The following is a 26819-nucleotide window of genomic DNA, read 5'->3' as shown; positions in this document are numbered from 1 at the left end:
CATTGAGCATGGAATAATTCAGGGATCCCATGCCTCCACTAGCCTCAGCATTGCTGCACTGCCTCCAGGGCTCACCCGACTCTCCTGTGCACTGCCTGTACCTTTGTCTGGGTCTAGTTAACAGCCAGTGCTGAAGTTTTTTCCTTCATGAAACCAGACTTCCTTTCTGCCCCAGGCCAAGCTCCCAGGTTCCCTCTGACCAGGCTTCCCCAACATTTGCAACTTGTCAGTAGACCAGAGCCCAGTTCCTCAAAGGCCATTCTTCAGGCAGATACAAATGTTGGGATGGGGGCTGGGGTGGAGAAAGCAAGAAAGGGAGGGAGTGTTTTGTTTCATCAAAACTAAGGAGCTATCAACTGTAAGTTCTACCATTATTTTAACCTCCACTAAGAAAAAACATCCTGCCAGTCAATCTGTGAAATAAGCATTTCTTTCATGAGCTGAAGAATATATCTCGATTTTAGATACATCAAAATGTCTTGGAATTGTTGAAATATGGTTTAAGTTCCAGTCTGGCCAGTGACTTAGAATCCAGGGTTTGGGGCCAAGGCTATCACAGTAACCAAAGTCCAATGAAGTCATCTGTGGTCTACCCAGGACTCCTTTTAAGACCACAAAGTATCTTTGCAGAGCCTCCCTTGCTGGCTGCTGCATGGGTGCATTGTAGGATGGTTCATCACTAGCATCTTCATGTGACACACCTGTCATTGTTTATGGAAATATTTATTAGCCAGTCCTGTCACATAATGCATCATCTATCATGTCCAAGAATGGAATTAAGCTGTTCATAGGCAGGTGTTAGACAAACCATACATCACAGCTGAAGAACAGGATTAACCAGTCTGAAATTCATTGTTAAATTTCTGATCCTTTAGGAATCCCAGAGCCCAGTGGAACATCTTATAAACATGCATATATGTGTAAATACGCAAACACAATCTCAGGTGCCAGGTTATGAGGTCCTTTTAAAGGAAAAGCTCCAAGACAATGCTTATTCTAACTGTCAGTGGTAATGGACTAGTTGGTTCTTTTAATGTCAAATATGTCACTGACTGCTGTTTGTGTAAATGGCAGATTCCCATGAAGTGTGGTGCTGTCAAATGGCTGTAAAAGTTTTTCAGTATTGAATCTCACTCCCTGTACTTATTTCTCTGCAGAGCAGGAACATGCATTTCATAAATGGTCATGGGCAAGGAACCCCCCCCTAGGGAGTCTTATTGAGGGGAGACTCTGTGACTAAGCAACAGAGTCTCAAAACTGGCATTTAGCACAGCCAAACACATCCTGTAATTCTTTTTTATACAAAGGCCTGTACATCACACATTAATCATTTCAGACCTACACAAGCACATACACAGCATTTACCTTCACTGGAGCCGTGACTAAGAGATGGAATGGCCATGTGGATCCACAGGTTTAATCCTCAGATCATTGGGCATGACAAGTCTGTCTGCATAGCCCAGTGGATGCCAGGAGTTTCACTATCCTTCTAAGACTAAGTAGGAACATGGCTCAGGGGAGTCATTATCATATTTCTTCTTTAGCTTAAAAATTATTATACGTACTTTCTTATACCTGAGACACTTAACACCTTGCAGGATGGAAAGATGGCTCCTTGGTGTTGGAAAGTCACAGCTGATTCCTCATCACACTATTTGAGGCAGAGAAATGCTAGGAACCAGCATCAGTTATGATCCAAGGGTCAGAGGATAGGGGGCCATTGGTCCTTTGCCCCTTCCACACTTGGTAGCCCAAAGGCTAGAGAGGAGGATTGAGCAGTGGGAAAGAGCATGAAAAGTGTCTAGAAGGGCCCAGAGGCATTTATTTCATTTGGAGTGTTCACAATCTAGTACCACTAGCAACCTTATTCCTAGAACCTGCCTCTTTCTTCCTTCTGGAGAAATCAAAATTCTGGGTAGTAAAATGACAAGTTTAAGGAAAAAATAAAATGCAAAGTCACAAAAATCTAAGAAATTAAGATACAAGGTGAGAAAGTGTAATAACTGCTGCTTATAAGCTACAATTCTCCCAAAGATTATATTTATAGAGATGTATAAATATTCCGCCCAAGTGGGTGTAGTATTATTCCCAAACAGCTACAGGAGTTCTTTTAACAACCTCTACATTTTCCTACATATTTAGTGGAGAACTAAAGTCACGTAATTCAGTTTCATTATCTCCGTACTGAAATGTGGATTGTGTGTCTGTGTGTGTGTCTGTTTCAGGACAAGGGCTCAAGCCTGGAACCTCAGCAGCACTTTAATACACTTGATGTGGGCACCTCAGGCCTTAACACAAGTCACTCGCCATCAGTGTCCTCAAGAAGTTCCCATAAATCCTCACACATAGCCATGTCAGAATCCACCTGTGAGTATAATGCTATGGATGGGGAGAGGGGTGGGTGCCCTGTCAGTCGGGGAACAGAGCCCCAGGCAGGGCCTCAGGCCAAAGCAGAATCACGTCTGTGTGTGCCTATGGAGCAGAAGTACACTGTCCACGCTCGGGCTACCTTTACCACAGACTTCCCGCCTTCTACCTCTCCACGCCGTGGTTACTCCACTGTCACACGAAGCAGACGTAACACAGGTGATATGCAGATTCAATAACCTGGCTAGGTTTTAGTAGCTCTGGTAAGCTGTGTGGTCAGGTAGGTGGCTGAAGCAAGTGGTGGGGATGAAGTATGGGGACGGTCTGCTGTCATTTGTCTGCTCCAGTGGCTCTGGTACCCACTTCTGCTTCTCTTGGACTTCCTTTGTCAGAGATTGCAGTCAAGCCCTTTCTCCACGCATGCAGGGCTATTGTCCCCTCTTTATAAGAAAGCTGTTAAGAATGTGTGAGTCAGGAAGGCAATCTGTTGCTTTCTTCCAGCCACTCCAAGCAAGCTGATGGCAGAGGCCAGCACCACAGCTGTGCCAAGATTGGCCATCCTGCCCCAAGAGCTCCCTGTGCTCAGCCAGGCAGCCACGATACCGGTATGTGTGTGACCCAAGACTTCTTAACCAGGGCATGCAACACTGTGCCAGGCCCACAGAGCCACAGATGGTGTGCTGTATCTGCCCCGGAACCAGTTCTACTTAGAGCCTGAGAGTGTGGGATGGCAGGTGGGGGTGGGAAGCTAGGTGATTTTATTGGCAACTAATTAAACATTTTCATACCAAAATTAACATGGATGTATATTCCTAAAGTGTAAAATCCAAGTGAGTTTTAAAAATAAAGCTCGAAAGTTCAGACCTGGGGTCACAACCCCAGAACCTCTAGGGCAGTGGTTCTCAACCTTCCTAATGCCGTGACCCTTGAATACAGTTCCTCATGTTGTGGCGACCCCCAACCATAAAATTATTTTCATTGCTACTTCATAACTGTAACTTTGCTACTGTTATGAATCGTAATGTAAATATCTGATATGCAGGATGTATTTTCATTGTTACAAATCAAACATAAGTAAAGCATAGTGATTAATCACAAAAACAATATGTAATTATATATGTGATTTCCGATGGTCTGAGGCGATCCCTGTGAAAGGGTCGTTCAACCCCTGAAGGGTTCGCGACCCACAGGTTGAGAACCTCTGCTCTAGGGGGACATGATTAGGATTCTCTTGTTTTGGATCTCATTTTCCTCCAGGAAAATGTTTGAGAAGCTTGGTTGTCAACCAAAATGTACCTCTGCATATACCAGGCATTGTCCTTGATACATGCTAGACTTCTCCAGAAGTCAGGCCGTGAGCAGCCTCTTAGAAAGCACACTGCTGTCTGCATAGTCACTGATGTGCAGCACTCCAGGGAGCTGCTGCCATGTACAAACACATCATACTCAGAGACACAAAGCAGCAGTCACTTTTCACGTTCACAGATTCTGGATCAAGAATTCAGAAAGGTCCTGCTACATGGTTTCAGAGGGCTCCCTGGCCAGGACTCCCCATCCCAGGTGTGTCTGCATTAACATATCCAGTACTTGGGCTGGGCTGGTAGAAGAATAGGGCCAGCTGAGACTGTCCACCACTGACTCGCACAGGCCTCTCCGTGTTCCAGGCTTCTTCTGGCTCAGTGACTGGGTTCCAAAAGGCAATGTCTGAAGAGGGAGCCACATGGCCTTCTGACTTAGCCTTGGAAGGTCCATAGCATCACCTCTGCCACACCTCTTGACATCTTGGGTCAAAGCAGTCACACACTCACTCAGAGAAACATAGGTCTCCGCCACTAGATAGAATAAGTGTCAAGAATTTTAAGGGCCATATCTAGACACTTGCCAAATATCTCATACCCATCTCTCACTGACAGTTTGGAGATAGGAGTAAATGGGTCACCTTCTTGCTTTCCATCACCACAAAGATTATGTACACACTGCTTGAAAAGCATGAGTGACACATCTTCTTTACAAGTAGAATGTGATAAAAACCACTTTATTTCCCTCTAGCCAAGCTTAGACAAGCTTATAAACTGTGATTGCCATTCTACTCACATGCGGCTGCCCAGGAGAACTCCTCCTGCCACCAGTGCCCATGCAGTTTTCCTGTTTTCTCCCACTGTTCAGGGGAACACAGTTGGGAGAATTAAACGAGTCTTGAGTTTAGTGCTGTGCCTGGGACTTCTCATTTAAAATAGTCTCCTGTTGTCATTTCCTCCCATGTTGTCCTGGTGGTACCTTCCATTCGGACTGCTTTTCACATTCTCTAGGAACTAGGGGTAGTTTTGGAATAACTTCAGAAGAACCCTTTTACTTTTCTTTTGAAACTCAGCCTGTGACGCTGAGGGTTTCATTTCTTTTTTTACACATTGTCTCTCCACCCACCGGAGTAATCAGAGAACAAGGTCTGTCACTCACTTGTCTTCCCAGCAGTCTCTAACAGAGTTCAGGCAGAGTGTGGCAAATTGCACCCGTATTCACTGCCCGGATAAGTTCACGGACATAGATGTGCCTAGTGTGTCAGTCCACCTGCATTAGTATTGAGCAAAAATGGTAAGGACTGCACACAAAGCCAACACTGGTTATCAGTACAACCTCATTCACACTGCTCAGTGACACTGCTAAGAATTTTTAGGTAGGGAGAAGAGCAGTCAAATCCACCAAGGACAGAGTCTGAAGAGGAGGCAAGGGAGGGGAAGTGGTGTGGAGCTGCCAAGCTCCAGCACGTAGCAGCAGCTTTGCAAAGCACACTCTTATGGGAGGCACCACGCACCCTGAGTGACCCCAGGGGTCTTGCTCAAGGACCACCTGCACCCCACACCAGCCTGCCATCCCACCTTTTCACAGGAAACACATGCCTATACCTTTCAGAAGTGAGCTCTTCACTACTAGTACAGAAGGGCCTCCTTTATACTAGGAAACCTAGCTGGCTGAGAGACAGCACGGCTGCAAGTCTGTAATGACCCAGAAGCAGTGTCTGTTAACGGAGCCCGTCTTTTCCCCAGCCTCCCCTGCCTGTTCCATCGTCCCGTGATCTCACAGAGCAGCTCCTGCCTCAGACCATTTTGCAGAACTCACCTGCCCCCCTGGCACAGGTGACTCTGGGACTGGGGGGAAAGGGAATCCGGCAGTGGAATTTCACCAAGACAGGACATATGGTGTCTTCTTGAGTGTGTGGGGGCATTGGTGCTGCTGAGTAGCATGCGCTTAGGTGCCAAAACAGGGAATATGTCTCCCAACATGCAGGAGGGGCATGTTGAGCTATGGACTTTGTTTCTACACCTGCCCTGTTCACCATTCTCATCTTCTCCAGAGACATTCTGTTTTTTTTCTCCAGTGTCTGTTTCTCAGTCTTTCAAATAGTCTTGTTCATCTCTCTGTCACTTTTCCATGTTCCTCTCATTTTTTACCACTCTACATTGGTCCTAATGTTTTAGAAAAGGTCCAAATTAGGCCAAATGTCACAGGAAGACTCTGAAAGGCCATAAAAGCTATGAGTCCAATACTATAAATATGTTTGTTTATAAAATGGGGGAGGGTGATCATGACTTTGCTGAGTAACTCCTTCCTTGTTTCAACAACATTTACAAGTTACTGCCTAGGTCTGTCCATGAGCTAGTGTGAGGGCTACAGAGATACTGTAATGCAGCCCTTGTTTTTGTTTTAAGTTTAAGTGAAGTTGGGCATATAAAGAGAGAAACCACCATGGTAGGGCATGTGTTTTATAGAACCAGTAAGAAAATATTCTGCCTAGGAAAGTCCAATGTGGTTTCCCAGAGGAGGTGACACCTGAGCTGGGCCAGGAAGGATGGGTGGGAGGTTGCCTGATAGAGAGGAAGAAGGTCAGGGTCAACAGGGAAGAGGGAACCAGGTATGTGCTTCAGAGGGAAGTTTGAAAATGTCTGAAATGCTTGAGGCCTGGCCCCATCAGCAGTGGTCTCGAATGTTCCTGGAAGAAGAAAAACACAAGCTAGCATATGCTTCCTCCCAGAGTCAGGTTTGAGTAAAGATGTAAAAGCTACTCATTCAGAGTCAACTAATTAAATTAGTCTGTATTCATCCTCATTAAGGAAAAAAAATAAAGAATTTTTTATGTTCAAATTTCCAGGCACATTTGGTAATGAAATTAGTCGTACCTTTTTTCAATCCAAGCACACAGGAAATGAGAATTTCTTTCACTCTTGGTCTTGCATAGTCAAGAATTTCTTTGTTTTATAATACATATGTAATGAATGGTTAAGGCCCTTTGGGATTTCTAATCTTTCATTTATCAAACACCATTTTAATTAATAAGACAGTTCTTAGTCCATTAGGCTTATTATAATTAATAACTATATTCTTTTAAGACATTTTTGCATAATACTGACCTTTCAAGTCAGTCGGTTCTTCTCATATTTACCCCATGTGCAACAATGAGTTCTACAATTTTCTCTCTCCCCCTCACTGGGGTTATCACTACAGCACCTTGTTAGGAAATGGGGACACACAAAATCCAAAATCTGGGAAACTAGTGTTTTTGCTTCCTGTGATATTTCTGAAAGTCTCTAAGTCAGAGTAGATCTCTATCAAAAGGGCCAAGATCATGACTGTAATGCTTGGGTGTTCTGAACACCTTGAGAAAATAAGAATCATACTAGAAGTAGCCCTTATGAAGCCCAGTGCTGGCCCTAGAGGGCTGCCCAGTCCCCTAACCCAGAAAGTCTTCACGGCACACAGCAGAAGCTCCCCTGAGTGTCTCTTGACTTTCTAGAACTTACCACAGAAGCTTTGTGTTCTGTTTTTTTAAATTAAGTATCTGATCTAGCTTGCTTTCTTTCTCAGTCAAATTCTGTCTGAAAACTCCAACTTAGTGCTCTGATTATTTACATCCTGATAAAGGTTTTTATAATACTGCCTGGTGTAGCATAGGTAGTTTTAAACGTACCTCACATCCCATGATCCCCTCTCTCCACTGGCCTTGTGCCTGGGTAGATAGGTGGTGACAGGGAGCAGAGATTACCTGCAAGATTTTCCTAAAGCCAACCTCTGTCCCAGAAAGGAATTCAGAGGTGAAAGCCAGGGGAGACAATGATCTTGGCAAATAAATGTCAATATCCCTCCTACAAGGTCACCTTGGGATAAATGTTAGGTGCTTCTACTATTCTCCTTAGTTCTTTTTTGCACAGATTTCTAAGAAATGCATAGCCAAACGTGAGCCTGGGTGAGGGGAGGGAGGGTGACAAGTTCTCCCTGGCCCCAGGCTGGCTGGTTGGAGAGCAGGGCTCTGGTGGAATGTACCATCAGATCCAAGCTCACTGGGGAGCGGTTACAGAAGAGCCCTGCTCTCCAGGATCGGATTTAGAATAATGAATGATAGGATCCAAATGTGCCTGTGAAGCCATCACATGAAAATCTTCCTGCCCTAGATGAGAGGGGAAAAAAGGTGGGAGGATCTGCCTGCTGCTTTTGGCATTCATCTCCAAAACCATTTGTCCATCTGACGAGATTTGAAATACCAGTCTGTAAGCACTGCTTACAAAAACATGTCTCGGTCCTGTGGGCCTTCCAGACTACAGTGTAATAAATTAGGCCTGCAGATTCTGGCAGGTCTGAGAAAAGCTCACCCCTACTCTGGCCGTGGGTCACTAAGTAGGGACTCTGAAAAGAGTGGAGAAGGGACAGAAATGAAAGTGGGCAGGGCCACTCAGAACATCAGCAACATATGTCTGCAAGGTAGAAATAACTCTTTCATCTGGTTGTGTTTTCTGACTCCACCTTGAAGTTTCCAGCACAGTTCAGCATGTTTCAAACCATCAAAGACCAGTTGGAGCAGCGCACGCGGGTCCTGCAGGCCAACATCCGGTGGCAGCAGGAGGAGCTCCACAGGATCCAGGAGCAGCTGTGCCTTGTCCAGGACTCCAGCGTCCAGGTGATGCCCCTGCTGGGCCAGTGATCCAGTGTGGCCTGTCCTCCCTGCTCCCTGATGGGTCCTGATCACCCTCACAGGGCAGGCAGGGCATCCTTCCCAGTCCCTCTGCATGGCCTGAACACACCCTGCTCACAAGCCATGTTGAAAACTCCATGGAAGGAGTATAGGAATAAATACCACCTCCTCTGTCCCCAACTCCAGGCCAAGCATAAAGTTTGCATGACATCCTTATCACTCTTCTCCATCTCTGTTGGGCACAAATTTGCTGCCTCACCTACATTTTCATTCACGGGTTTGGAGGTGGATCACCCTGTGCCGACGCCAGCCTCCATCCTATGGGTTATAAACTCCAGCTCCTGTGTAACCCTGCATCCTCAGCACCCAGCCCAGGCTGCCAACAGAAGCTCTGCTTCTGCTTTCCCTCACCTTAAAGCAGAGGTGGGAGGTGTGTGAAGTGATGACATCTGCACCCTAATGGGGACAGCAGGGGAGCTGGGGACTGGAGGTCAGCACCCTGCCAAATTGGGGTGCTCTGTAGGCACTGATGGCAGCAGCTTCTGTGACCCCAGTTGTCACTTCTTTGAATCCTTTTGAGAGTTTCATCTTGGAGAAAAACTTTATATATTAGGTCTATTTCATGGGTAAATTATTTTTTACCAAGTGTCACTTATGTCAGTCCAGGACTGTTTTTCTTCCAAAGTGCTTTTTTTTTTTTTTTTTTTTTTTTTAACGCTTTTAATTGGAAATATAATTCTAGCTACGTGGGAGGCTTTCGTGAGAGCTCTAAGCCTTTGCACCCCATTAGAAGAGTCAGAAAGAAGTAGGAGAGGTCCCTGGGGAAAATGGCTGGAGCTCGGTCCCTGTCCCCTCACTGTCCCCACAGCTCCTCCAGTGCAGTGAAACGCCAATGGGCAGGCCCTGTGCAGGCATCACACAATAGTGTGGAGTTACTGGGCAATGGGGGACACCAGGGGCAGGCCATCGTGTGTCCCTGGGCTCCCAGAGGTGCCCAGCACAGCACTCTGTCCAAGGCTGGCTCCTCAAAGAGGCTGGAGATCAGTGAGGCTCCAGCTCCTGCCCACTGTCACCCAGGCCAGCTTTTGTACGTGTGCCCGAGCTTTGCTGAGAAAGCCACAGCCACGGCCAGGGCCCTGCTGCTTTCCCCTAGCCTGTCCTCTTTCTTCACTGATCCAGGATCCAGCTGGTCTTGGAACATTACCTTTGTGGTGGAATTGTCTGGAGAACGTGGAAATCCACAGATAATCAACCAGAGAGCATTTCCTCCAGCAGTTGATCTTGTATTTTTGCAAGTTTGGAGATTTAAAGAAATACCTTCCAAAAAAAAACTGTATGATTCAATCATAAAGAAAAACAAGTAAAAATTACCCCTCTCCCCAAAAGTGGGGGTAGATTAAATAACAATGGCAAAACGTTTATAATTGTAGAAGCCTAATGAATGATACATGGGGTTTCATTACACAACATCTCTATTTTGTTTACTTCTGAAATATACTGGAATAATTAGTATTCGTAGAAGTAAGAAGATAAGAATAATGAAAAACACGTATGAGTGTAGGATTGGTTTGTGCTTGAAAATTAGGAGTACATTTTTCCTCTGATAACTTTCCCACTTGAATTAGGGAAATGTTTCTGTCTTGCTTCCTGTACAATTGACCTCCGAGCCCTTTTAAGAAGTCCCAGCTGGCTGTGCGCAGCCGCATACCAGGGCTGCCCCGCCCGTCCTTGATCTTCATGCAGTAGGCTTTCCTACTCTACTAATCGGCTGGGAGCTTCCACTGAGACCGTGTGTGCCGGGAATGCTTGCTAAGTATGATTTTTAAAAACATTGGGTTGTGAGGGAGCAGTCCTCTTGTGTGCTGCTATTTGCAACTGGATGTAGCCACAGAGGAGGGGTTACCTGGGTAGAGCCGCTGAACGGAAAGGCTCCGTCTGCCCCTGCAGCTCTAGGAAGGGTGCCTCTCCCTCTCCTTTTGAGAGCATGCGTGCCCTCTGCTGGTCATTCAAAGAAATGCCTGGAAGGACACCTGTAACAAGGGCGATTGATGTCCTTCCTCCCCACCTCCCTCCCTTCCTTTTTTCCTTTCTTCCATTCATTTCTCTTTTCATTCATCCATCCTCCCCTGCATCCATCCACCCACCCATCCGTCTTTCATCTATCCATTTATCCATCCAGCAGATGCCCAGGCACTTGGTAGGCACTTTGGGGATACAGCGATAAACAGGAGGAAACCATACATTAATGGGACACAGTAGCAAACCAAGTGTCTGTGCTGTTATGAGGTGTGTGCTGTTACTGTCAGTGTTTTATTAGTGAGGAAACTAAGGCTTTGAAAAGTGATGAAAATCACCTAAGGTCATTCCACTACCACATAGTGGGGCTGGAATTTGAGCTAAAGTATTTCTGACTTAAGCTAGATTATAGCCTGTCATAAATAAAGATTGCATTTATTTGACCTGTAATCAGAAGGTAAATTGTGTCCTTCCATTAAAAGAAAGTATGTTATTGGGGTTCAGTATTGCATTTTTGCTGAAGTGCTGAATTATAGGTCACACTATGTGCTATTAAGAAGCCATGTTATAATGGGTAACAGGAATTACACAGAGCACTAATCATCAGACTGAATCTGTATTGAATGGGTCCTAAATCTGAGATAATGGATACCCAGAAAAATTTTTTTAACTTGTAAAGTGACAAAGAGCCCTCATTTCACACTGCAGACTCCTCTGTTGGGGCTGGATCTGTGAAGGGAAAGTGGGGAACGGGCGGCATGGTGGGAAGAACACTCAATGGGAAAACTAGTCCAGCTAGGCCACCCACCAATATTGGGCCTCTGGGAGACACTTACCCCACCTCTGAACTAGACACTTGAATTGCCTGAGCTTTAAGTGCTCCTCCAGGCATCTGCCTGGTGTAGCTCTACATCTGCCTTCCCAAAACCACTCAGCAAATGTTGCTTGTTGGTTCTGTACTGGTACGAGGCTGTACCACACTGATTGCAGGAATTGGGGTTCAAACTCCAGATGCTGGGAGAAAGAGAGCCTTCTCTGAAGAATTCAAAGGTAAAGGCCTAAAATGGAGTGAAACAGTTTGTCAAGAATCAGCATATACAGATAATATTACTCTATGCACTGCCTAAGCAAGCACTAGTTAACGTTTTAAATGCCCAAGATAAGCTTTTGTAAAAGAACTAGTTATAGGCCTTAAGGTTAAACTATTATTAAAACTATTAAAGTCATTTTTCTTAAGCCTCTAGAGTCAACATACACATTATATTGTATTTACAGATCTACTAATTTGGTCTAAAAGAAGCAATGTTTTTACTTGTTTTCATTTATGTTTAATTTTAAATTTTAACAGATTGTAAATAATCAACATTACATATCAAAGCCATTAATTTACAAATTTAATATACCTAAATCTTTCAAACATTTCACATAACTAACAGGGCAGCTTTATAAGCCTAAGAAATAAAATATTTGTAAGCACCTAAGCAATTATTTTAAATCAAATACACCAAATTTATAAATGAGGTAGATCAAAGTTCTCACAAACTTCAACACTCTTTACAAACTTGATCAAATTCTTTTAAACCTTTCAAGTTAAAATCACCAGGCTAATGTATCAAAGCCCCTTAAATTATGTCTGAGACATCTTAGATAATATAGTGCATTGAGAGTATCATGAAGACTATAAAGCTTATTCTTTGCCTTCCTGGTAGTGTGATCACCTTATTAATGGGAACAGATTTGCCATCCTGGCTGGGAGTACTCGATTGAAGGTGCCCATCTACAATATGGGTTCAAACCCTTGTCATTGATCAGAGATTCACAGCTGGGCACAGGGCCTAATCCATGCCACAGGTTAGCCAACTCTCTGTCCCCATTACCACATCATTTATTCCATTGACAAGATATTCCTCCCTTCTAATAATAAACTGATAAGCCAGCCTAGACTCTATGCAAGTACATCAATTTATTTTTAAATTTTATTTTTCAATTACAGTTTACATTCAGTATTACTTTATATTAGTTTCAGGTTTACATACATCAATTATTGATAGACCATCTGGGTCTAAGCGTCTTGACACTCTTAGACTTCCATCACTAGACTATAACCTTCGTGAAGTCAGGGTCAGTGTCTCTCTCTGGCCCAGTGCTTTGTTTCAGAGACCTTGCCCTGTGCTATGGCATCTGGGCACCTCATATCTCCATGTTCAGTGAGTAAGAGAGAATGAGAAAGCAGACTCCTTTCCATAGACAGAAGATACAAGCGCACACCTGTGGAGGCCATTTGATACCACCTTAAATGCATTTCTGTTGTGCTTCCAGATGTTTCTGCAACAGCCAGCTGTATCCCTGAACTTTAGCAGTGCCCAGCAGCCTGATGCTCAACAGCAGCTCCTTCGGAGGTCAGCCCCAGGGGCCCAGCCTCCACTTGCCACCAGCCCTCAGCTTCCAGGGCAGATGACTTCTACCCAGGTCACAGACCAGCACCTGCTCAGAGACTCAAGTGTGATATCAACCCAGGTAAACATCCTCACACATGTGTCCCTATGAGTCCCCATCATCCACTCCCAGTTTTAGCCACTATCAGTGTGAGAACAGAGGTCATCCACTTCCATTTGTTTTTCTTTTCCCCAGGACCACCATGCTCCTCTCCCCGAGATTCCCTTCCAAGCCCTTCCCTCATTCCATTACCATTACCATTAATTAAAAGCCATCAGTGGCCTTGCTACCTGACAGGGTCACCAGTAAATAGCCCTAGAATTGAATGGAATTGAGAAGTCCTGAGCACCTACTGGAGGATCACAGGACACAGCCTTCCCTCAAGCTTCCTGTACTCATACACATAATCACGGATCTAGTGAACCTCTCCAGAGCTCCTGTTATTAATAGCCCCCAGAGGAATAAGAGTCGTCCTTGATGTCAAAGAGCTTCTAGTCTAGTGGGAACTCTAGGAATATAAACAGATAATGTACAATAAAATGTGGAGAAGTATATGTAGCAGAGTTTAGTCCGCCTTCACCCAAACTTAAGCATTTTACTTTAAAATACAATCTTTTGGTTCTAAAGGTCAGCAGAAAAATTAATGTCCAAGAATAGCCAGGAAAATTCTGCCAAAGAAACACTGGGGCAGGATTGACACTATCTGATAGGGAAAGATTTTGGAGCTGCTCTGAGAATTAAAACATTGCGGTGCCATCATGTGAGTGGAAAGTTAGTGAAAAAGAGCAGAAAACCCAAAAGTAAACCCAAGCCCATCTTCTCAACAAATCTTTATTGAGTATTCACTGCATGCCAGACACTAAGTTCTAGGTACCAAGGGACAGCAGTGAACCAAAAAGAATCTCTTATCCAAGTGCGAAGAGAGATAGAATTAAGTAAAAATCATAACATGTCAATGACAATGCAGGAACACTGCTGAAGGAGGGTGTGGGTTGGAGTTTTAACCAGGTGGCCAGAGAAGGCCTCACTGAGGAGATGGCACTGAAGCAAAGACCTGCAAGATGAGGGAACGGACACATTGGTATTGGGGGAAGAGCACTGCACATACAGGCATCAGAAATTGCAAAGGACCTGGAGCAGGAGAATGCCATGGATCCATGTCTGCAGGGGAATTTGTGAAGCAGGAGGTTGTTCAGCACACATCTGAGGCTTGCCTACTGAGCCGGGCACTGTCTTCAGCCCCAGGGTGCAATGAATCCTTGAGGTGCTTTTGCTTGAATGGGGAAAACAGTCACAAGATCAAAATAATTTAATAAATTGTCAATAGGCCCTAAGGTAAACGAAAAGCCAAGGAGTGTGTAGAAAGGCTGTTCTGGGAGGGTTCCTGGGGAGATGACAGCTGAGCTAAGTCTAAGTTTTGCCTTTCTCATTAAAATGAGGCTCAGGGTCCCAAGTCAATGAGAATCACGAGAATCACACAGATGATACCAGGAGGTCACCACCCTGTGGGCAGCCTGACACCCCCCTTCAGCAGCCCAATAGCTGTGCTCTCACCAACTCTGAGCCTGACCACACTGGCCTCCAACACCAAGGACACCAACCACTGCCAGCCCAGCCCGGATTTCAGCCACGATCAGCAGCTCAGGTAGGGAGACTGTCCTTGTTTATATGATAACTGAGGCTGAGCTTGAGACTACTCATTTCAGCAAAGTTCAGATTCCCAGACCTCTGTTGTCGATCTCCGCTAATGCAGAGGCCAGAGAAGGCGGAGTCTTGATGGCCAGAGGACGTGGTCCTCACCCTCTGAGAACAGCAGGCAAAGGGATTCCTGCAGACAGAAAGGACCTAGCCAGGCTGAGTGGGTGCTGCCATCATCCAGCAGATCTACGGTTTGGGTGCTTATCCGTTTACCATTTGTATTTTCCTCTGCTCAAAGGCTGTTGCTGAGCCAGCCAATCCAGCCCATGATGCCTGGGTCCTGTGATGCAAGGCAGCCCTCCGAGGTTGGCAGAACTGGACAGCACGTCAAGTAGGTGGCCAAGTGGAGGGAGGAGGCCAAGAGCTGCACTGGGTGGTCCCAGGCTGGCAGGCCCTCACCTGCCTGGACCACTAGCTCCGCCGTGAGTCCCACACTCTCTGAAGGACTCTTCCCTCAGCTTTTCTTCCACCATTTCCCATTTGAGTAGATAAAACTTTATGTCAGTGTTCCATGCTTAGAACAGGACCCAAATGAAACAATTAATTTTATCTTCAGTTTTTCATCATCCTCCAATGTCTTTACAGATCTAAATGCCTTCACCCTCAGCAATACCCCAGGTAAACGTAGCCCTTGGCTCCAGCTGACCAGCACATGCTGGCAGATTCCACAGACATTCTTAGCATGCTCTGTGATTCTAGAACTATGCTGCAGGATTGTGAAACTCTGCAATGTAGACCCTCTGTCCCTCCCATATATACAACTGTCTCTCCTTTCCCTAGGAGAAACCCGAGGAGCAGAAGCAGCTTTGCTTGGCTGTTTAATTCTAGAGACAAAAGTTACTGGAGACATAGGAGTGAATACTTGAATAGTTACTGGAAAATAGTGTGTGGCCTGATGAAATGAAGAAGAAATAGAACTATCTTACATCTTTGTTATATAAACACTGGTTTAATCTGTAATAGAAGTTCACCAGGACAGTGCTAGCTAATTAGGCCTGGTGTGCCCTCATGCCTTACAGCTATCCCTTGAGGCCATCCCAAGAAGTCCTTTCTCCTGTGTCCTCCCTCAGCTGCTAATACTAGTAACAGCAGATGGTTGCTGAGCATTGTTGAGGGTCCGGGGCCTCTATCTACATCATTTCATTTTGTTCTATAAAAACCCTGTGGTGGGTGAAGGGAGTGCACAGTACAGAAGCTGCCTTTAATTCTTTCGTGATGCTCTCAATCAGGAGGGGGTGAAGGGGTGATTTTGCATTTTGCCTGTTCTTCCTAAGTGATCCAAATGAGTGGGAACAAAGAATCTTGTTATATTGCTTTCCAGAGATGCTTACAATGCAGTGAACTAGGCAAAAATGGAAACTTTTCCCTCTGAGAACTCTGCCATTTTTCGTCAGCCCAATAATTTATACCCTCCGCATCTCCCACTATAGCATCTTCCAGATATGACCTAACATTCCATCTTCTAGGATGTGTTCGGTTCTGCCTCCCACACACACAGAAGCCTCTTCAGGGGAAGTTTAGACTCCCCAATGTTTAAATGACCCCTAATAGAGAAATAACATTTCTAAAAATATATACTGCAAACTGGACTTTAATATCTTTAAGTACCCATTTACCTCTGCTCTTCCAGAGCCTTCCTAATGGCTTTCTTCTACCCACTGTTAATGGCTCATTATTATTTACACCTATTCCTTTATTTTTAATTTTTATTGTGGTACAATATATACAACAAAATTTACCATTGTAACCATTTTTAAATGTAGAGTTCTGTGGCATTAAGTACATTCATACTGTTCAATCATCAGCACCATCCATCTCCCAAAATTTTTCATCTTCCCAAACTAAAACTCCCTACCCATTAAACACTAACTCTCCATTCTCCCAGCGCCTGGCAACCACCATCCTACTATCTGTCTCTAGGAATTTGACTACTCCAGGTACCTCATATACGTGGAACCATACAATATTTGTCCTATAGTGATTGGCTTATTTCACTCCGTATAATGGCCTCAGGGTTCATCCATGCTGTGGCATGTGTCAGAATTTCCTTCCTTCTTAAGGATGAATAATATTCTGTTGGATATTTAGACCACATTTTGTTTATCCATTCATCCATCAATGGACACTTGTGTTGTTGGCTATTGTGAATAATGCTGCTGTGAACATGGATATACAAATATCTGTTTGGGTCCATACTTTTACTTCTTCTGGGCATAAACCCAAAATTGGAATGGCTGGATCACATGGTAATTTTATGTTTCACTTTTTAAGGAATCACTGGGCTGTTTTCCAGTGGCTGCAACATTTTAAGTTCCCACCCACAGTATACAGGGGTTCCGATTTCCCTACATACTCATTAACACTTGCTATTTTCTGGGCTTTTGTTTTCATAATAGCCATCTTAATGGGTTTGAATGATATCTCATTTTGATTTTGATTTGCATTTCCCTAATGATTAGTGACATTGAGCCCTTGTTCATATGCTTATTGACCATTTGTATCTTTTCTTCAGAGCAATGTCCATTCAAGACCTTTGTCTATGTTTTAATTGGGTTGGTTGTTGTTAAGTTATAGGAGTTTTTTTCATATTCTGGGTATCAGTCGCTTTATAGGTATATGATTTGCAAATATTTTTGCTGGCTGGCCTTTTCATTCCATGGACAGTGTCCCTTGATGCACAGATGTTTTTCATTTTGATGACATCCAGTTCATCTTCTTTTCCATTGTTGCCCATGCTATTGGTGTCATATCAACACCTCTTTCTTAAAAGTCTGTCTTTTCCTTCCCATGTGAAACCAAACAGGTATCCACAGAGCCAGGCTGTGTTTTCGAATGAAGACATGCACAGCACCAGCAGCAGTGCCTCAACCCCCATCCTGCTGATGAGACAGGCAGTGCTGCATCCCAGCTTCCCCAGCTCCCAGCCAGTGCCCCTGCAGTCTACACAGGCCCAGCAGCAGCAGCCTCAGCAGCACTTCCTGCAGGTGGGCACCAGGCAATCTCAGGAAGGAGACAGGGCCTACACCTTTCCCCCTGTTGCTTTAGAGGTTGTTCTAGTCCTCAGGACCGAAATAAACACCTGACAGATTTGTATTTGAATCTTTATAGTTTCTAAAGTTCATAATTCTCAAAGATTATAAATATATACAGTATGAGAAATTTAGCATCAGCTATTATGCCTCATATGGTGATGTGCTAAAAAGGTCCATTTTTTAAAATTAAGTTTTATTATGATGTCTGTATTTTTAAAGCAAGAATCAGACTTGATAACTATGTTTGTAGGACTTCCTAGTGTGTTTATACCAAAGTATTTTACAAATATAAAATTAAATCACATTTAAAAGTTCATCAAAATTTCTTAATAAATATGATAATGTTGCCTGAAGTCGGGCTTTCCCAGAAAATTACAGCACATTGCCATGTGGTCACTAGTTATTTCTAGCAAGCGCCAAAGACACTGGCTTTCCCATCACCCACCTGCCCTGCTAGCACCTTTGAAGCTATACAAGGTTGTGCAGTGGCACACATTTTGAGAGCAGGGGGCTAGAAATAAAAAGAGTCATCCTTGAAGGTCTAAAATCTATATAATTTAATACCAAAGCTACTAAACTATCTGTGGTATACTTTCCAAATCTTCATGACCCCAGGCATAGTGGGAATCAACTGAAGACTCAACTTTGCATATATTGTCAACTTGCGGGACACAGACATGATTTGGGATAGGAACTGATGCCATGAGAGGGCAAGCAGAGCCTGAGGGAGAGCTGGAGGCCTCCCATATGTTTCTTCAGTGGTAAAAACAAAAATGCAAGACTCAGGCTGCACAGAGCACTCAGGCCTCCTTGGTGCCCTCAGGGGCTATAGTGCAGTGTGGGGAGAATGTGTTACAGAGCAACCAGGCTCTGGTTTAGTGCTGAGTGAGATCACTATGGCTAGGAGGCCCATGTGAAGAAAGAATTCAGGGATACCTGCTGCAAAGCTGGACACTTGGGAAATGCAGTTGAAGGAATGGAGGTGAAGGGTCAACATTCTATCAAGAGAGACAGCCTGAGACAATTTGGAGGGGCAGGTGTGCCAAGCAGCTTCAAAAACAGAGTAGACGGGAATAGTGGGAAGTGAGATTGAAGGTTCCAAGTTTCTGAAGTTGGGCTTTGGTCAGTTGGAGTTCTGAGCCGCAGATCAGGATGTGTCCTAGTAGGTGCTGCAAATGACAGTATTTGAAGGAGTTATGGGACCACTAGTGAAAGTGTGCAGGTTGCATGCGTGTTTGGATTCTGCCCTGCCAATTATCTGCATGTGGGTCAGCTTCCTGCATCTAGAAACATACAAGCTTCCTGTGGACCATGTGCACATGTTCAGTCCCCACAGATTCACTGGGCTGGAAGGAACCCCTCATGCTGGCCTGAGGTTTGGCTTCAGAATTCACCCTGTCTGGTAGAGCATGGGGTTCCTTTCTCTCCCATTCACTCTACCTCCAAGGTCCTGCCAAGCCCTCCCTACAAGACACCCAGCCATGGAAGAGAGTCCTGTGGTCTGTCTATATCTGCATTTCAGCTGAGGAGTTGTGGAATCACAGAATTACCTCTGGAGCTTTTTCTTTCCTTTCTAGGTACAGGTGCCATCCTCTTTGCACAGTGAGCAGCAGGACTCACTACTTCTCTCCACCTACTCGCAGCAGCCAGGGACCCTGGGCTTTGCCCCACAGCCCCAGCCCCCTCAACTTCCCCGAAGGATCAACAGCCTGTCTGAGTCCTCAGGCCTCCAGCAGCTGCCCCGGTAGTACCCTAGCATCTCAATAGGGTCCCAGTCAGCTTTAACCAATGGACGAATAACAGGGGAGAAGAATTTGAACTAAACCATTGGCCTTTATGCACACAGCATACATTTCAGATCTCGTGGATGTTAACAATCTCTGGAGAATTGTGGATGGCATGTGGGAATGATCAGGAATCCTGGCCAGGTTTCCCTTGCTTCTGTGCAACTCGAGTACACTCTCCAGCCATACCTGCACATCAGGACTCAATCTACCTTACCAGATGGCTGGTCTCGCTGCCCTTCCCAAAAGCACACTGGTCACTCTAGCTGGCAAGGGCCAACTACATGTGCTAGCTGGTCTTCACTCTCTTAATCCTGTTTCCTTTGCATTCCAGAAGCACCAGTTTAGAAATCTATTGAAGAGAACAGATTATTTTTCATTATTTTTAAATGGTTGTTTTTGTCTTAATTTGCACAGCTGCACAGAGGAGGTAACTTAGGCACTTTCAATTTTAAAAAATAATAAGGTCTTATGACTTCATTTGGAGACAACAGTAACAAAATAGTCAACCAATCAGAAAGCAAAGCTGATCATCACTCAACAGGCTGCAGCACACACCCTCCAGACTGAGCCCCATACTATGCTGATGATTCCTTTTATAACCCTGGACTATTTCCTGTTTACTTCATTGATTGCAGCTACTAGGCAACTTAGAGCAAAGCACAATCATGCAGCTGACAATCCAGAACCCTGAGAACTCTAGGGCTATAAAGGGAAAGGTTTCACATGCCAGAAGGGCCTGTGGGGGTGCTCAGCTCAATGGACCCCCACCTGTGCCAAGCCTGTGAGGACACTGCTCCTTGCTACACATCTTCCACGATAAGACCCAGGATTGGATTTCCTTTTCAAAATGCACTTTGCTTTTTTTTGTATGTTTTGGTATGTTGAGATGTTCCTAAAGAAAAAATTTTATATAATTACAAGATGAAGATGGAGTGTAGTGAATTGTACAGCTGTTGTAATAATGACCTATTTCTATATAAAATAAAATTGTATGGATTATGTGTAAATTATTTTCTATCTGAGACACAGTTCCTTTTCCAAATATAAAAGCATAAAAGTTTTCTTGTGTTTTTCTGTGAGTGGACATTTTGTAATAAATTAATGGATTTGTACAATTTCCTCTGGAGGCAGTTTCTGTCCCTTGCTTTATATGCATGCATATCTTTTCATCAGTAAACATGTATATTTCTTAAATTTCAAGATGTTTCTTAGGATAATCAAATGTGTGGAAAAGTGGAAGCAAGCAAAAAATAAGCCAGGTAATAGCGTTATGTTTTTTAAGCTACACCATGTGCGTCAGTCTGTCAGGTCCTTGATTTTTATAACAAATGTTGTGATAGAAGAAAAAAAACAATGGTTCAATGTAGAAATGACAGCAAAAGAGACAAAGAAAAACAGAAAAGTTCCTGGAAACATGTCAGCCTTATAGACATAAGTAATCTGTGGAGGTGAACAAGACATTTGCCACCAAAGCATTCGTTGGCCATAATTCAACTCACCTGGGCTGAGCTCCATGGGCTCTGACCAACAGCACTTAGACATCAGTGATGCACAGTGTGTGTGTGTGAGACATTCACACATGTCATATTGGTGAGGGCAGATGAAGCAGCAGCATTTTGGAGACTTCTGCTAACTACAGACATCCATCCTTCTTTCCCACTAACTACATCATGCTGATACAAGGATTCCTGGCACACTATGACTGGGAATCAATGAGGTGGTAATGCACAGTACAGCCGTTTCCGTAGCTGCTGGCCCAGGAGAACTGAGTTCCTTTCCTTCCACCATTGCTGTAGCTTTGTGCTTCTACCTGCATCCCTGTAAAACACAGATCACTCCTCTTGACTCTGACCGTGATTGGGTTTGAATAGCCTAAGACACTGCTGTATAAATTCATCAAAAATGAGTTTTATTCATCACACAATTGCTGTATTCCTGGAAAAAGGTAAGTGTGAATACTTTGCATTCATTAGGATCATTTACTGTTTAAATTAAAGGAACCAGAAAGAACTCTTTTTAAAATAAAAAGTCTGTGTGAAACTGGATTAACTACTTTGTAATTTAACTGTTTTGTAAATTGGAAGATCAGATTTTTATGTAAAAGAGTTTGTATTTTAATGGGCTGTCAGAATTCTTATTTCTAAGTAAAACAAGATTTTTAAAGGAAACAGCATTTAATTGCCCTATGATTTTCCAGTTGGAAGCCATTAAAAGAGGGTGGCATATACTATGCTACTAATTTAATTTAGCATTGCTTAAATCTTACATGTGTTCAGTATCTGGATAAACTCAGAAAACTCTTATTATGTAATGTTTCCCACATGATATCAGGGGAAGTTTAATCCCAATGCTTTTCTTCTTCTTTTTATTTCTTCCTTTTTTTCTTTTAATCCCTAAGCTTTTGATTCTTTTAATTTTGTTCATTAAAAGGCTATTTTGCAACACTGTCCTGTTTCCAGAAAAACCATGACCTTTCTATTTGGAAGACGATGAAGTCTTGGCTCATGAAAAGTGAGTGAAATGTGAACTTTGGAATATACCACCTTTTTAAATATCTTAAACTAACTTCACTGAAATGTATTATCTTCTGTCTCTAATGGCAACTAAAATTCACTAATTTAAATTTTTTGTTTATACAGGCAACATGGTGAACTGGTTAACTATTAGATCATTTTAAGCCATGACATTTTGCACTCTTGCCTAAATTATATGGTAAAATTTGAGTGTTTGGTACAGAATTGCTTTAATTTCTGTCTTTACTTTATGTGAGGCCTGAAGGTTTTAGAGGCAGCCATTGATAACCTAGAGAAATACCGATTAGGTTCCTCCAGAAAAATGTCTTGTATGGCTTATGGACAGACGAGTATGAACTACGCACTACACATGATACAAAGAGTAGCAGACTTCTGTACACACAATGTGGCTGATTACAAAGCTGAAATACGTAGTCTTCTGGTATCTGTGAAAGAACTTTATTTTTATAAGGGAAAAAAAGCTCATTAGAAACAAAGAAAATCTCCTTTAGGACTTTTTCCTAACCAGCCAATGTCCAGTTATTGGGGAAACAGGGTAACCCTACAGCACATCCAGTAAATTAACACATGCCTTAAAATGGATACTCAAATGTTGGGTTACCACTTGTAAGAATTTAATTAAAACCTCAAGTCTGATATAGAAGATCTCTTAAAAGTTTTAAATTAGGCCCCACATAATGTAATGATAACAAAGCTAAATATATTTACATCAAACTGATTACAAGTATGTGAATAGCACAGATTTAACTTTAATCCACTCATTCTTATACTTTCTCAGTGTTCCAGTCTTTATATACCATTATAGTATTTCAATAACTTACCAAATAAAAATTTTACCCTGCCCTAGGATTAAGGATCTTACCATACCTGTCCCCCTCCTCCAAAAACAAAAACAAAAACAACAATAATAAAAAAAACCCTACCATTTCTGACCAGCAGAGCCTAAAAGTCCAGTCAGCAACTTGAGTTTGGCCTGGGGACCAGGGACTTGATTATACAGTCTGTCGATTCACCCAGATCTCCTGGCATGAGATTCCTCCCTTTCTATTTCAAAGTCACATGTCTTACATCAGGCAGCTTTCATTGCTCTCATGTAGATTTTTATATTTGAGGCTGTATGACATATCAAGTCTGATGTGCTGGCCTATTTGGAAAGTTATGTATGCCTTACCAGCATCTAACTGTAATTAACATGGTTGTAACATGCAGCCATAAGGGTAAATAAATTGCTGGACCCCTTCCTACCTTCATGGTGCAGTCCCCACATTTCCCAGAAGAATTTGCCTCCCTTACTAGTGTCACCTCACTTTCCTCAGAGAGAAGTTTATATATGAAGCTTATACCTTATTGACAGACACAGCTTCACAAAGAAACAAGATACCCATACATATACTTTCTGACATTAAAAATATTAGACACGACTTCTAGCCAAGATGGAGACCTATACAGACACGCTGCATCTCCCTCCACAACTAAGAAGAAATAAAACTACCCCAAAACTAGAGACAACCAGAAGTTCCAGAAAATCAAGCTGCATGGAAGTCCAACGAACAAAGATATAAAGAACAAATATTCATCCAGACAGGTAGGAGGGGCGGAGCCAGGGTGGAGAGGATGCAGTGGCAGCAGCAGCAGGCCAGCAGAAAGTGAAGTCACATGTTTTAAAAAGTAGAGAGGGACACCTGGGGAGCACTCCCAGCACCAACACCAGCACCAGAGCAGACCAGACCAGACCAGACCACAGAGCTCACAGGCCCACTCACAGGACCAGCACAAGGGAAAATAAAGCCTCACTGCTTTTGATTGTGCAAACCAGTAGGGGTTGGGGCCGAGGAAGAAACTGCTAGTCTCTCAGCAGAGTCTGCTTGTTTATAGGGCCCCCACACTCCTAGAACATCTGCAGACCCACCCACTCTGGGAATGACAGCCAGGACAATACCTAGAGAGGCACCAGTCCCATATGAAGTGGGAGAAGTGCCTGGAACAGGGGTGAATGCTGAGCAAGCGGAATTGTTCCCTCTCAGACCCCTCCCTCCCCCACAGTGCCACAACGTGGTGAGGTCGCCCTGTACTGATGAATACCTAAGGCTCTGCCCCTTACAACATAACAGGTGTGACAGCTCTGCCTAAGACACAGAGGCAAACAAACACAGGAGCCTGTCAAGATGAGGAGACAGAGAAGTATGGCCCAAAAGGGGAAACAGATCAAGGTTCCAGTGGGAGAACTAAATGATGATGAAATAGCCAACCTAACAAACAAGGAGATAGCCAACCTAACAGATGCAGAGTTCAAAACACTGGTGATAAAGATGCTCACAGGCTTGACAGATATGCTTAAGTATGGCGATTGCATAAGGGAGGAGTTGAAGGCTATGCTAAATGAAACAAAGGAAAATCCATACAAAACTAATGGTGAAGGGAAAGAAACGAGGGTTCAAATCAATAATTTGGAACATAAGGAAGAAAAACACAGTCAACCAGTACAGAACGAGAAAACAAGAATCGAAAATAAAGAGGAGGCTTAGGAACCTCTGGGACAACTTTAAACATCCTAATATCCAAATCAGAGGGGTGCCAGAAAAAGAGGAAGAGCAAGAAATTGAAAGCTTATGTGAGAAAATAATGAAGGAAAACTTCCCAAATTTTATGAAGGATATAGACATACAAGTCCTAGAAGCACAGAGAGTCCCAGACAAGCTAGACCCAAAAAGGACCACACCAAGACACATCATAATCAAAATGCCAAAGGTGAAAGATAAAGAGACAATCTTAAAAGCAGCAAGAGAAAAGCAGAGAGTTACCTACAGATGGGGTGCCTATAAAACTATCAGCTGATATTTCAAAAGAAACTTGCAGGCAAGAAGGGAGTGGCAAGAAGTATTCAAAGTGATGAATAGCAAGGACTTACAACCAAGACTACTCTACCCAGCAAAGCTATCATTTAGAATGGAAGGGCAGATGAAGTGCTTCCCAGACAAAGTAAAGCTGAAAGAGTTCATCATCACCAAGCCATTATTATATGAAATGTTAAAGGGACTTACTCAACAAAAAGATGAAAACTATGAACATTAAAATGACAACAAACTCACAACTATCAACAACTGAATCTAAAAAATAAATACAAAATCCAACTAAGCAAACCAGAATAGGAACAGAATCACAGGTATGGGGATCATTTTGAGAGTTATCAGCTGGGAGAGGGAAGGGGGAGAAATGGGGAAATGGTGCAGGGATTAAGAAGGATAGTTGGTTGGTACAAAATAGACAGGGGGAAGTTAAGAATAATATAGGAAAGGGTGAAGCCAAAGAACTTATATGCACAACCCATGGACATGAAATAAGAGGGTTGGTATTGCTGGAGGTAGGGGGTACTGGGCAGAGGGGAGCAAAGGGGAAAAAATTGGGACTACTGTAACAACATAATCAATAAAATATACTTAAAAAATATTAGGCATATCAGAGAAGGAGAGAAGCATGGATACCAGGGAGAAGAAATACTGATCAGTTGCCTCAGACGTGCCCCAACAGAACCACAATGTTGGCATATGCTGCAACCAGGAATCTAACCTGCAACCTTTTGGTCCACAGGACAACACTTCAACCAACTAAGCCACACAAGCCAGGGCTCTGTTAATAGATTTAAATTCAGTAACCAACTGCTGGCCAAGATGGAGGCGTAGGTAGACATGCTTCACCACCCTCCACAACCATAAGAAGAAAAAAAACCTCAAAACTAAAAATAAAAAAAAAACCAGAACTACCAGAAAAATCAAACTCCATGGAAGTCCAACAAACACATATATAAAGAAGCAATACTCATCCAAATAGGTAGGAGGGGCGGAGAAAGGGTGGAGAGGACACTGTGTGGCAGCAGCAGCAAGGCAGTGGCTGAGGTCAGTCAGCAGAAAGAGCAGTCATACACAATAAAACTCAGGAGGGACACCGGGGGAGCGATCCCAGCCTGAAACCTGACCACGCCGCTCACAGTTCCAGTGCTAGGTAAAATAAAGCTGCATTGCTTCTGACTGTGAAAACCAGTGGGGGTTGGATGGTAGAAGAAACTGCTGGTCTCTAAGCAGAGTTTGTTTGTTTAGAGGCCCCCATGGTCCTAGAACATCCGCACACGCACCCACTCTGGGAACCACAACCAGTGACACAGCTAGAAGGGCACCAGTCCCAGATGGGAAGTGGGAGAAGTGCCTGGAAAAGGGGCCAGTGCTGAGCAAGCAGCACTGTTACCTCTCAGACCCCTCCCCCACTTTCAGCGCCATAATATGGTGAAACGGGTTGCCTCACACTTATGAATACCTAAGGCCCCACCCCTTACAGTGTAACAGATGCAACAGCTCTACCCAAGACACAGAGGCAAACACAGGAGGTTGTCAAGTAGAGGAGAGAGATATGGCCCAAAAGAGGGAGCAGATCAAGGTTCCAGTGGGAGAACTAAATGATGATGAAATAGCCAACCTAACAAACAAGGAGATAGCCAACCTAACAGATGCAGAGTTCAAAACACTGGTGATAAAGATGCTCACAGGCTTGACAGATATGCTTAAGTATGGCGATTGCATAAGGGAAGAATTGAAGGCTATGCTAAATGAAACAAAGGAAAATCCATACAAATCTAATGGTGAAGGGAAAGAAACGAGGGTTCAAATCAATAATTTGGAACATAAGGAAGAAAAAAACAGTCAACCAGTACAGAATGAGGAAACAAGAACTGAAAATAAAGAGGAGGCTTAGGAACCTCTGGGACAACTTTAAACATCCTAATATCCTAATCAGAGGGGTGCCAGAAGGAGAAGAGGAAGAGCAAGAAATTGAAAGCTTATGTGAGAAAATAATGAAGAAGAACCTTCCTTATTTGGGGAAGCATATAGACATACAAGTTCAGGAAGCACAGAAAGTCCCAAACAAGCTAAACCCAAAGAGGACCACACCAAGCACATCATCATTAAAATGTCAAAGGTTAAAGATAAAGAAAGAA

At 43.6% G+C, this 26819-nt stretch overlaps 1 protein-coding gene across 3 annotated transcripts in view; it reads left to right on the top strand.

The window, feature by feature from the left end:
- Positions 1–21398, top strand: part of NPAS2 (neuronal PAS domain protein 2) — a 180583-nt gene extending 159185 nt beyond the window's left edge. The window contains exons 13-21 of one of the 3 annotated variants that reach the window (XM_090281939.1): positions 2226–2367; positions 2869–2972; positions 5412–5501; positions 8168–8314; positions 12665–12862; positions 14227–14426; positions 14718–14810; positions 17283–17463; positions 19089–21398. In XM_090281939.1, coding sequence (XP_090138065.1) covers positions 2226–2367; positions 2869–2972; positions 5412–5501; positions 8168–8314; positions 12665–12862; positions 14227–14426; positions 14718–14810; positions 17283–17463; positions 19089–19259 — 1326 coding nt within the window. In that variant the 3' untranslated portion in view covers positions 19260–21398. Of the gene's footprint in view, positions 1–2225; positions 2368–2868; positions 2973–5411; positions 5502–8167; positions 8315–12664; positions 12863–14220; positions 14427–14717; positions 14811–17282; positions 17464–19088 lie in introns of all 3 variants that reach the window. The other 2 variants (XM_090281938.1, XM_090281940.1) reach the window with 2 other exon arrangements.
- The last annotated feature ends 5421 nt before the right edge of the window (positions 21399–26819 follow it).

Source organism: Furipterus horrens, unplaced genomic scaffold (assembly GCF_987537825.1).
Source record: "Furipterus horrens unplaced genomic scaffold, mFurHor1.1.pri manual_scaffold_6, whole genome shotgun sequence".
NCBI lineage: Eukaryota > Metazoa > Chordata > Mammalia > Chiroptera > Furipteridae > Furipterus > Furipterus horrens.
The sequence above is the reverse complement of the archived record's forward strand: the minus strand, read 5'-3'. Positions and strand labels throughout refer to the sequence as shown.